This window comes from Sinohyriopsis cumingii, chromosome 17, assembly GCF_028554795.1.
Source record: "Sinohyriopsis cumingii isolate HCF-2022 chromosome 17, ASM2855479v2, whole genome shotgun sequence".
Lineage (NCBI taxonomy): Eukaryota > Metazoa > Mollusca > Bivalvia > Unionida > Unionidae > Sinohyriopsis > Sinohyriopsis cumingii.
Window position 1 is genome coordinate 86,066,032 of NC_142977.1, and position 13,239 is coordinate 86,079,270.

General features: G+C 35.2%; 1 protein-coding gene across 1 annotated transcript in view; it reads left to right on the forward strand.

The window, feature by feature from the left end:
• Window positions 1–12,156, forward strand: part of LOC149779366 (histidine protein methyltransferase 1 homolog) — a 36,242-nt gene extending 24,086 nt beyond the window's left edge. Inside the window, exons 8-9 of the mRNA XM_089939993.1 lie at window positions 3,305–3,420; window positions 9,283–12,156. Coding sequence (XP_089796119.1) covers window positions 3,305–3,420; window positions 9,283–9,320 — 154 coding nt within the window. The 3' untranslated portion in view covers window positions 9,321–12,156. The remainder of the gene's footprint in view (window positions 1–3,304; window positions 3,421–9,282) is intronic.
• Window positions 12,157–13,239: the final 1,083 nt, after the last annotated feature.

The window sequence follows — 13,239 nt, forward strand, 5'->3', positions numbered from 1 at the left end:
AAATATCAGACCCACTTTAGGCCTATTGTTATGTTTTACTTATATGTGTTATTTTTGTCTCATCATTGAAGCCAACACAGGGAACAGGCATATCATCTTTATGTAAACTACACAGATGAGCACTGTCAAGCCACTTAGGGTCTCTTCTTGGTACATCTATGTTACTTTTGCTACACCACTGGGACAAACACAAAACATTGGCATATTTCTTTTTGACAACTACCCAGATGAGTGATAATGACCCACATTTGGCCTCTTGTTATGTTATCAGTGTTAATTTTGTTGAACCATTGAAGCTAACACAATGCATAGGCATATTATCTTTATGACAACTAGCCAAGTGAGCAGCATCAGGCCCACTTTAGGCCTCTTGTTAGTGATCTTATTTTTGTCTCATCATTGAAACTAACACAATGGATTGGCATATGTTCTTTATGACAACTAGCCAGATGAATGGCATCAGGCACACTTTGGGCCTCTTGTTATGTGTATTGTCTTTTTACTTTTGGTCTTTCAACAGATCAGGTCAGGACAGATCAGCAGATTTCCAAAATTTGATAGGAGTTTTAACCTTAAAGGAGGGATAATTGTCATCAGCCCAAATTTTAGCATGCAAATGTACAAACATTACAACTATTAAACAATTTATTTTATTTTTTAATGTTAAAATATGTGTACCATCTCATCAGGTCAGTTCTTTCACAGTAACTTGTTGCCATTCATGTTCTTATATGTAATACAACTATTTTTAGTAGATGATTGCTGGATTATGTAAGTGGCAGTCCTCACCTTTTATTGATCTTAACACTTAGGACATGATGTACTTTTACTGGATCATCCAGGTTTCCAGTAGATTTTGCTTGAATTTTCTCAGAATGGAAAATGTCTTTTTCAATGTCTGTATTAGAACGTGGCAATGTCAGTACAACTCTCCTAAGTCCACCAAGAAGTTTAAATTGTTTCCTACCCATGATTGCTAACAGCCTGACAGAACTGCTCAAGACTGTTGCTCTCTGGATCTAATGTTGTTTTAATGTCAGTAAGAGGTTTCACAAATTTAAACATTATATTATCACAGATGTTTTGACTTTAAGCCTAATATGCAGACACCTTTGTTTTTATCATCATCGTCTCTGTCACCACTATTTAATAATGACATTCAAATCCAGAAAACCATTATCACTTAATACTATTAGACTGGTTCATATTCATGTTTACAAAGGATTAAATCAAGTTCTGTGGTGCATATATCAGTTGTTTTTATTTAGTTGTTCTTAGTGGTGTCAAGTGCATATTTTGCCTAAAAATCATCACTGATTGTTTTTGCAGATGGTCACCTATGATACTGATTTTATATAATAAATTATTATTATTATTATTATTATTATTATTGTTCAACTGTGATTTCTTATCAGCAGTAAAATAGTAGCTATGTGAGTAGTTTTTGCCCATTTGCATGAGAACTTTTGTGCAATTTAGGAGTCAGGGAACATTATATTTTGATTAAATCCATAAAATGATCTTCTCCCAAAAATGGGAGATTATGTTGTCTATAAAGTTTGCATATAGTGTCTTGGCCATTGTAACTTTATCCACATTTGCAAATTCCACAAACTTGGATTTCAACATATTTTTATGTCATGGTTTATTTGTTGTTGTTGTTGTTGTTGTAGGGTTTAACGCCATTTTTCAGCACACGATAGGCTATACCTGGCGGCCAGTATTAATGGTGGAGGAAGAACCCGGGAAAACCACGGAAAGAACCACCGACCCTCGAGAAGCTACTGGCAAGCTTTCTCACATACCCACATTGGCCGAATCCGAGACTCGAACCTACGCAGACAGAGGTGAGATGGCAGTGATCCGTAACGGAGAGCGCTTTAGACCACTCTGCCACTCGGGGCCCCCATGGTTTATTTGCTTTTATGAGATGTCATTCTCACCAAACTTTAAAATCAGCTTTACAGAAAGAACAGAATATTTTAGTTGCTTGGAGTTTAGCATTTTCGCATTGGCAATATCTCATCATATTTTAAACTCCAAAGTCCAACCGACCCAGTTTTATGCCACTTGAGTGCTTGAGTAATCCAGCCATAATCAATTAACATCTTTGATCCTGTCCAAATTTTGCTTTTGATCATACATGGTATGGATTAATCAAACAGTGAAACAGAAGACACCATGTGGAGAGAATCAGTAATGTTTATTGTTTTATTCTGATCGAGCTCATTAATAAACCAAACATAATCAGTTAATGTCTTTAGTCCTTTCAAAATTTCTTGACCGCTCCAGTGGCCTAGAGCATCAGCCTCAGTTGCGGGAGGTCTTGGGTTTGAACCCTGGCCTAGTCATACCAAAGACTTTTACAAATGGTACTAACAGCTGCTTCACTATGTGCTCAGCATTAAGAGGTTAGTGTTAGGACTGGTCAGCCTGGTGTCAGGATAATGTTACTGGGTGGGACATCATGCTACACATCTGTGGCATGATGCCCCAGTGCTTAACATAAACTGTCACACTGCAGACTTCATAGTGATATGACTGAAAAATTGTTAAAGCTGTGTTAAAAATCTAAAACTCAAAATTACTTCTGCTCATAGTATAATCCAACTGGACAACCTTCAAACAATGAAGCCAACTGCTCATACTGACATGATCAAAATGTGAAATTAGCAACCACATTATCTTGCCTTGCCTAAGTCATTATCTTGCCTTGCCTAAGTCAGTCCAATCATGTGATCACAGGCAGTATTACGATAAATATACTACACTGGAACCAAAATATGCAAATAAATGGAAAAATTAAATTTTTCAGTAACAATTTTGTATATAAGGGAGTGATAGGATGGAAGGGAGTCATCCTTTAACTTGATCTGGTTAGAAGCAGAAAGAAAAAATTATTATTGGAAGAAATGTTTTGAAATTTTTTTATTAACAAAAAACCACTTGATATTATAACCAGTGAAATACCTTCTCTTTTGTTTTAAAAATTGAAGAAAATCATTTTGTATATGTAGCTTTAAACTATTGCTTTTATTCATGACATCGATTTTTCATGTAGGTTGTTCTGATGTAAAGGCTTGAACACAGTTCAAAATGATTTTGATCTGATGTTGTCTCCCATCTTTTTTGGTGGAAAAGGAAGTAGCTGTTCTGATTGCAACAAAATCCCAAGCTTGTACTTACTGCACGTAAATTTTTTAAACTTGTTGAATGCAATAAAATGCTAATTGATGTGAGTGGCTTGTGGTATGTGGCATTACTCAACTTATATGAGAATCATTGTTGCTTTAACAACTGACAGCTATGTGGCAGCCAAATCCAACTATTTTGGAGTGGGAGGAGGTACAAGGGATTTTGAGCAGTTTGTCAAGGAACACAGTCAGTTTGCTTCAGAAGTCTGCCATTCAATAGAAGCAGGTTTGTATCTAAAACTGACAATCTTTAGCTCATGTGGTCAAAGATCGTTTGAACTTGTGGAATAACCTTGCACTGTATTGCAGCTTATTTTGTTTGTTGTCCATCATTTGTGTGTCAACATCTACAGTACCACAGCCAGTTTTAATCAAACGTAGTATGCATGTTCCTTAGGACATATTCTACCAAAGTAATACTTCTGGTGGCTTCCCTAGTGCCCATTTTGGTTTCCATAGCAGCCATTTGGTTTCCATATATTAGCGAAACCCACTTTTAAACCTTACCATTGGACCAGTGTTTTTGTTTATTAAAAAACAAACAAATGAATATTGCATAGGAAATATTAAAGCAGTGTAGCAATAACAAGCTTGTGCTACAGGACAGATGTCAGATGATGGATGACAGACATACAGACAGACAATGGATAACAGATCATTGAACCATAGAGCTAAAAGCTAGACAAACATAACTTTGCTGAATGAAGCAAGACTGTATTTAGTTTTCATGGTGAAGAACAAATCAGCTTTCACTTCAAATCTTATGGCACATCAACACACTGAAGATACATTGTACTAAGTCATGTGGAGTAAAGTGCCTTAACCAAGGGACACACCATGGTTGACAGTCTTAACTGATGGTGATTGTAGGAATCAAACCCATAACCTCTTGGTCACTAACTCACCCTGTCTCCCGCTTTGCATATACAATATAGTATTCACTCCATGTTCCTAAGGTCCTCACTTAAAAACCCAAGTTAATTTATTGTGTTTACAAATTGAGTTTTTTGGACAGGCTTTGTCACAACCTCAGAAATCACTTAATGGCAACATCTGTATAACACCACTTTCTTTCCTTATCTTCAAAGACAAGCAAATGGTTTACAAAAATCAGACATTAAAAAACAAGAAGCCCAAGTGGGCTTATGACTACTCATTTGGCTCACATTAGTCTACAATAGTGCCACAAGTGGCAATATAACTTTCTGCTTTAGAACACATGTACAGTCCTTGTTTTGAAATGAAATACAGGGACTAAATCTGATCTCAGTGACTTTGACCCTTCTGTTTTGGAGGCATAGGAATAAAAAAAGGATCTTCAAGAAAGCTGCCATAGTGTCCCTACAGTGACATTTTCATTTAGGACCAATCAGACATAACACAAAATCTTTTTGTGAAAAACTCAGGAGGAATAGCAAGATGTTTAAGATAGCCATTGTGGCAGTCACACTGAATGTCTGAGAGGCACTGTTTTCATTTGAGATCAACTAGACATAATAAGAATTCTTCATTGTGGCAGTCGTACTGAATGTCTGAGAGGCGCTGTTTTCATTTGAGATCAGCTAGACATAATAAGAATTCTTCATTGTGGCAGTCGTACTGAATGTCTGAGAGGCGCTGTTTTCATTTGAGATCAGCTAGACATAATAAGAAGTCTTCATTGTGGCAGTTGTACTGAATGTCTGAGAGGCGCTGTTTTCATTTGAGATCAGCTAGACATAATAAGAAGTCTTCATTGTGGCAGTCGTACTGAATGCCTGAGAGGCGCTGTTTTCATTTGAGATCAGCTAGACATAATAAGAAGTCTTCATTGTGGCAGTTGTACTGAATGTCTGAGAGGCACTGTTTTCATTTGAGATTAACTAGACATAGTAAGAAGTCTTCTCGTGAAGAGCCCATGCTGATTTGACCATCTATGCAGGAGGAAAATCGGTACCATGATTTTCAAGATGGCCAATGTGTTGGCCATATTATATGTAAGGGTGGTTCCATTTTGATTTAGGACCAACCAGACCATGGGACAGTGTTTCCCTTTATGCACATTTGTGCATCAGGGATGCATGCTGGAGAAAATTTATGCACACGTTTCTTTTTTATGCAAAGGATTCGCATAATGTGAACAGGATTTATTTAATATCCAATGCATTGGACAAGGGCAGCATCGTGTATACTTCCAGCATAGGCATTGACTGGTTCACCACTTTGTTTACTGCCTGCATTGTGCTCCTCTATTCGTAAAGCATAGTGCAACGCAGGGCACATACGAAATAAGGAACCAGACTAGCACAGGCAATGTTATGATGGAGTAGTTTCCCCATCTCTCACGAGCTCTCCAGTGATTTCCATCAAGCTCAGCAGAATGTCATCCTTATGTTTAACTGCAGTGCTTGTTGCACTAGAAAGTGACCGCCAGATTAAAACATCGTACACTAAGAATCATTAGCAAAGAAGTGAAAGAAGCAGAACACAAAAGAGTAACTGTGAATCTAACTTTAATGAAGAATGGAGAAAATAATTCCCTTGACTGGAATATGGCACATCCATTAGGATTACTGGTGTGACTTATGATTGCATCATTGCGAGGACTGCAAAAGTGAATAATCCTTTCGCGACAGGATTTAAGAATTTTTAAAAACCTGCCTTCATTTGCCACAAGATATCTGGAGAACACATTATAACCCAAGACATTCTTTCACGACAAAGAAATCAGTAAACTTGCCGAGAAAAATGAGCTTATTTGGTTTACAAAGTCAGTAGGTCAGTGCAGATTTTGTTGGTTTTTAACTTTGCTGCAATAAAATAGAGATCTTAAAGTTCAAATGTAACTTATTAGAAACAAGATGAATCATTAGCCTCCTTGATTTTTGGATAAATTTGTTCTAAGATGAAGTACAATGAAACCGATGATAGTACACATTTTATGACAGGCAGTAAATCAACTGCCATCTGGTTACAAAAGATTTATTAGGCTTTTTGTATTGGCTTGTATGTAATGTGTTGGTCTGTAATATTGCTTCAAAAATATTATAAAGAGACTGTTAAAAGTATGACTTAAAAAAAAAAAATGAACTAATAAAATGATTCTTTGAATGGACAATGCATATGTTTGTTAATTGTGCATGTTGGTTAGTTGTATGTTTAGAGAGTGAGAGAGAGTATGCTGTGCAAGTTGCATTATCCTATTTCAAGCTTTAAAAAATAAGAGTCAGAGAAACATTTGTCAGTACATTTATGACCCGCACATTTTTTATTTGACCCCCATTTGTGACACCAATGTTTTTTTTAACCCTCAGTTTTACCCCCCACGCCCCAGGGGATGAATAGGAGTTTAAAGTTTCATCTTCCAAATAGTTAAGGTGGAGTAGTAATAACAAACTGATGCTAACAGAGGGACATGCAACAGGCAGTTGTTCATTGTTTTTGTCTTTTTACTCATTTAGCTAAAATAGATGGTAAAAAAACAAGGTTTCAGTATATAAAAAATGAAAAGTCATTAATAGAATTGTTAGATATCATGTAATTTAGTTACTATATCATTTTTCATTTTGAGTTACATAGCAAGACACAACGTTCTAAAAGCAGATATCCCTAAGTTTCATTTAGAAATTAAATGGATAAAAGCAGACTCTATTTATAGTAATAATGATGTTGACATTAAACCTACTGATCCCAAAATAATGGTATTCTTTCTTTAGTCAGTGGAAATGAATGTACTAAATTTTGATGAAACTAATTCACTAAATCTCAGGTTGTCATCCAGAAATGAACTGCAACAGTGACCTTGACCCTGAATCTATTAATACCAAAATTATTAGAATTCCTTCTTGGAGCAAAGGAACTGCATGTATCTAGTTACACTGAAATCTTTTTATTAGAACTTAAATTATCATCCAGAAATAAATGCTGAGGTACAATCTGTTTTTAGCAAATGTAAATGTGACCTTGTAGGTACTAACACCAAAATCAACAATATATCTTATCTTAACTGGTGTATGGGAAATACACATATAAAGATGCAATGCATTAAGTTCACTACAACTTAAGTTCTTCACAACCATAAAAGCCTGTCTGCCCAACCTTCTACTGAAAAAAAATGGCTGTAAACTGTCCTGTCCTACAATTTTTGTTGTTGTTCGGTATAATGCCATTTTTCAGCACAGTATAGGATATACATGGCAGCCAGTATAAATGGTGGAGGAAGAACCCGAGAAAACCCCAGAAAGAACCACCAACCCTATAATTTTTGTTGGCAGGGTACAAAAAGCTTAAGGAAACACTGAATGGCCAGGTAATTAAGGTTAAAAGACACAATATCAAAGCCAAGCTGCTGCAGAAGAAGCGACCCAAAAATCACTCTTATTAGAGCTTAATTGGAATTTGAAATATTTCTACCATACTTCATTTAATATGATCAAGAAGTGCTGGAAAAGTCAACCAGAAATTTGCCAGCTTGATGCTGTAGAAGCAATAAATGGTTGATAAGGATGCCACCAAATGATAACCTTTTAGTAGAATATATCCCATGGATCATATTTGGCACAGTCGTCTTTGGAGGCCTTAAAAATTGCTATGCAAGTCCAACAGATGCCAGGAAGCCACCATACAGCAAAATTCCAAAAATTGATATAATTTATTGAAATACGTTTAAAAGTAAACCTATTTCTCAACATCCAGGTCTGATGTTTTGAGTGCAAACGTGTTTGATTAGTAAAGATTGTGTGTCTGCCTGTCTGTTGTTAAGTTCAACACTGCTTCAGCCATGTCTATTTCTTTGGTAGAAAATTTTCACATTTTCTTATTGTTCAATGAATTAAAGCAACAAATGAATAATAAAACTTGTAAAATTTTGTTTATTGCTTCAGACTGATTTTCTAGCAGTGTTTCTATAATCCAGCATGATTGTGGAAGGGAACTGTAGTGCTAAAAGATGCTTCCTTTTAACTTCCTGGTTAAATTTTGTGTTTGATTACCTTTTCTCATGTGTTGACAGTTGTAGCTATGAACTTTGAATATAAATATGTATTATTGAATATACCATCATCTCACAAAAATTAGTTACCTATAAATCACATAGTTCTGTTTTGCATGTAGATTTTTTCATGTGGACATAAACCACATATAGTTCTGTTTTACATGTAGATTTATTTTATGGATGTTGTTGGCTGCAGATATGTGCAATTGTATGCGTGGATTTCAGCTTCCTGATTTAAGCACAATCTGTTTAAAAATGGTTTCCTGCAACTTATATTTCACATGTTGGTGACCTTATTTACATTTTATGTCGAGGTCATTTTCTCAGTCGTTGTTGACTGCTGAGTTTGTCAACTTAGTGTGGTTGCAGCGCTGGGAGTTCAACACCATTTTTCCAAAACTAGGATACTGTGACCTGTATTTCATGCCTTATAATAGACTTAATTTTTTAAAGTCTGTTTTTCAAGCATTGTGGGCTGCATATTTATGCAACTTAGTGTGCATTGATGCATGCTGGTTAATATAAAATTGTCAAATTCCAACTGTCAATTAAACAGATTCTCATGTAGTAAACTCCATACTAGCATAAGGTATTTGTGATTTATCAAGTTGGAATAAATATTATTTTAAAATAATTGATTTTAGATTTTGCATCATGTACTTAATTGTTTCTTTCAAGCTAATCTTTCTATAGATGTATCAATTTTTAAATGAGCCTGCAGTGTAAATACACTAATTGCTTTTTCCTGATCTTTGTTTTGCATTGAAATACATTTCATCATAGGTACATCATTCCAGTTTTGTATTTAAAAAAACACCAAACTGACCCCCAGTATGTCCACCACAGCAACTTGTTTGAAAACCTTTTTATCACGGAAGAATATTGGAGATTGATTCAACACACAGCAATTGAAAGGAAGAAATGGTTTTATCTTGAATACCTGGAAGTTCTTTTTGGTTAGTAGAACATCTGTCCTTCTGATGAACTTATTGCTGAAATGTACTTTATTGTCGCATGTTTATACATAAATTCTAAAGATATGAGTCTTCCTCAACCTTTTACTTAACAGGCCAGTCTCTAAATGTGTTCTGTATAGTGAATATTCATCCATTTCAGGTGTACCAAGGGAGATAATCCAACTGAAACATCGATAATAAGGGAGATAATCTGCTTCAGCCATCCAATGCAGCATTACTTGTGAATTAAATATTTCTATAAAGCAATGCAGGTCTATTCAAGGATGCAAGATTGTCATTCTGACATTTTCATTGTGCTTCATATATGTAATCAAGCAGAGGACAGTACATTTAAATTAACAGCAGCCAATTAACAGATGAACTGACACTGTTAGGCAAATATATAGGATAAACTGGAAAACAGTTTTGCACAAATGATGAGAAAAAGCACCTCTGAAATAATACACAGACAGCCATTTCATACTTTTCTAGTTACAAGCATGCATGTTTTCACTCAGTTTCTAATTTACATCATTCCAGAACGAGACATGTTGAATCTTACAAATAAGTAAAGTTGTACAGTTTTAGAATACCTTGGATGTTATTATATAAATAACATAAACACATGCCCTGATATTCTTGCAGATATTTCAATACCATGTCTGTTGGAAGTGGATTAACCCTATATCATCAAGTTGCCATGTCACATGTAAAAACCATGCAGAGCAATGGACAACTATATAATAAACCAAGTTGTTCAACATTTGTTTATTGCCACAGTTTTAAATAATATCTAGTAAGAAAGTCTCAGTGCTGCATGTGGGTTTGAACAATATCTAATGAGAGAGTCTCAGTTCTCCACATGGGTTTGAATGATATTTAATGAGAGTCTCAGTGATCCATGTTGGTTGGAATGATGTCTAATAACATAGTCTCTGTGATCCACGTGGGTTTGAATGATATCTAATGAGAGTCTCATTTCTCCATATGGGTTTGAATGATATCTAATGAGAGAGTCTCAGTGCTCCACATTGGTTTGAATGATATCTAATGAGAGTCTCAGTGATCCACATGAGTTTTAATGATATCTAATGAGAGAGTCTCTGTGATCCATATGGGTTTGAATGATATTTAATGAGAGTCTCAGTGATCCAGGTGGGTTGGAATGATATCTAATGAGAGAGTCTCTGTGATCCACATGGGCTTGAATGATATCTAATGAGAGTCTCAGTGATCCACATAGGTTTGAATGATATTTAATGAGATAGTCTCAGTGATCCACGTGGGTTTGAATGATATCTAATGAGAGAATATCAGTGTTCCTTGTGGGTTTGAATGATATCTAATAGGTTGTTTGTGTTAAACATGGATTTGGCTGTGAAATGTGCTGCATAACAGCCACTTAAGAAGTAAAACAGATAAAGTGATGTGGAATCCTGGGATCAATTAGGAATTGATAGAAAACTGCGATTTGTAATCGATATTAACTTGGGATCTGTAAGAAATTGTTAGAAACCTGGGGTCTTTTAGCAGTTGATACTAACCTGGGATCAATTAGCAATTGATAGAAACCTGGGATTTGCAATCAATATTAACCTGTGGTCTTTTAGCAATTGATAGGAACCTGGGATCAATTAGCAATTGATAGGAACCTGGGATAAATTAGTAATTGACAAAAACCGGGGATTTGCAATCAATATTAACCTGGGATCTATTAGAAATTGTTAGAAACCTGGGGTCTTTTAGCAATTGATAGGAACCTGGGATCAATTAGCAATTGATAGAAACCTGGGATTTGAAATCAGTATTAACCTGGGATCTGTTAGAAATTGTTAGAAACCTGGGGTCTTTTAGCAATTAATAGGAACCTGGGATCAATTAGCAGTTGATAGGAACCTGGGATAAATTAGTAATTGACAGAAACCTGGGATCTATTAGCAATTGATAGGAACCCTGGGATCAATTAGCAATTGATAGGAACCTGGGATCAATTAGTAATTGATAGGAAAATGGGATCAGTTAGAAATTGATAGGAAGTATGGTAAGAAAGTATGAGTCAAAAGCATGGTTCACAGAGTCATCTCCAAATCATCAGGCAAAGTGGACATTGCCTATATGTGCTTTGAAATGGAATTTCCTTGCTCAAGAAAGCAACTCCCATAACATTTCTGACCTCCATTTTAAACAGTACACTTTGAGTTTGGCATACTTTAGCATTTTTATGTTTTTTTCAGCAGTTTATCCTCCTGTTGTATTATTCAATAAACATATTTCTTGGGTGAAGTTTTAGTAGAAAAGCCTCAAGGTTTTCAGAATGGTTTCGGAATTCCACAGAGGCATAGTAGACATCATCACAAACATGTTCTTCCCTTAATTTGGACTACAAATGTTACATGATTGTGAGTTTGGATTTCATTGGATTAGTCAGTTGTATTCTTCTTTTTGAAATGCTGTAATTTTGCATCTTGTACAGTGCAGTTTTGTCAACCATATATTGTTTTGGTGTAATAAGCAAAAGAGTTATTTTAAAATAGAAACCAAAGACTATTTCATTTTTGGGGGATATTTTTAAAAAAATTGAACTCTTAAAAAAATGAATTCTGCATTCCCCTATATTTACAGTTTTTGTTTTTACTTATTAAGTAAAGAATAGATGTCCTTAATAACATTTAATTCTGCAGTTCTTTTAAATTTCACCTTATTTTAACATACTATATGTACCGTATATGTTAGGACACCATAAATCTGGACACTAATGCACATAAGCTTGGGGGCATCTCATTTCAGAAGTTCAAGTTGAAAGTTTGGGACACATTTTTAAAATGATAGTTGATAAAATACTGCTGCATTTTTTGACTGGACATTTCTTCATAGCTGAAACTTTTGAAGAAGGAAGATTTTGGTTAAATATTAATCATATGCATGCATCGAAAATTATGTGCAATATTTCATCTACTAAATGTTGTAAAACGCTTAAAAACATTTTGGTAAAAATATACACCATAAAAGACAGAATAAACATCAAAATATTTAACTTGTTCTTCAACTTTTGTTTAGATTCATGTTTGACTTAGTGTCTCACTGATAAAGTGACAAGTACTTGTTATGTATGTGTGGAGACAGGGAAGGAGAGTTAAGGATGAAAACTATAGTGGTAGATTGTGAAGATACAAAGTGTTAGATGAACAAAGAACATATTGTCCCCAGTGAAAATGTAAACATTATATTTCATTATAAAAGTCATTAACGAAATACACTATGCAGAATGATTCAGTAAAAGCAGATAATACCTTGATTCCCTACAAAGTGATTGAGAGAATAAAGCACATTCAGGACACACAGTACTAATGGTATGGAAAAATGGGAACCAGCCTGGAAACGGGTGAACCTAAAATAGAGATTATATGGGTTAGGCTGACCAGGATTGGTTAATAATGTAAGTTATGTTGTAGGAAAAAGAATCTTTTGAGAGCTTATCCTAGCTGTAAAAAAATAGAGACATTGTTTTATTGATGGAATTTCAGTCTTTTACCAGTCTTGAGTTTGGAACACTCATTACTAAAATTAGCACCTGACTCTTTGGGGCAGAATTGAAAGCACATGTTTCAAACACATGTAGGTGCAGAAAATGCCAGGGCTCATATCCTTTCTCAACACAGAAGCTGACATCCAGGTTTCATCTTTACTGATAAATATAGGTTTGATCATGAGCCCTCAAAAATTTTAAGTTATTGAATTTTTAATATCATGGTGTTTGCATAGGTTTACTATGGGAACTGAATTAGTACTGTGAGTCCTTCATGTAGTGTCACATTATCTCCCCTTACGTATTGTATGTACATGCCCAGTAGCACCAGTTTATCTCCCCTTGATTTATCAACCCAGATTTCACAAGTGAAGTGTACTCATTGTAAATATTGACCCTGTTCAATAACAGGTTACTAGCACTCAATCATTTCATTGCATGACACTTATAGCACAGTGACGATAAAAACTGAGCATTTACTGTAACAAAGTTGGTCACCAATACAAAACAATATTACAGGAGTTGATCACCCATACAGCATTATATAATGTGAGTTAATCACCCATACAGCACAACATCCAGGCCCCACCC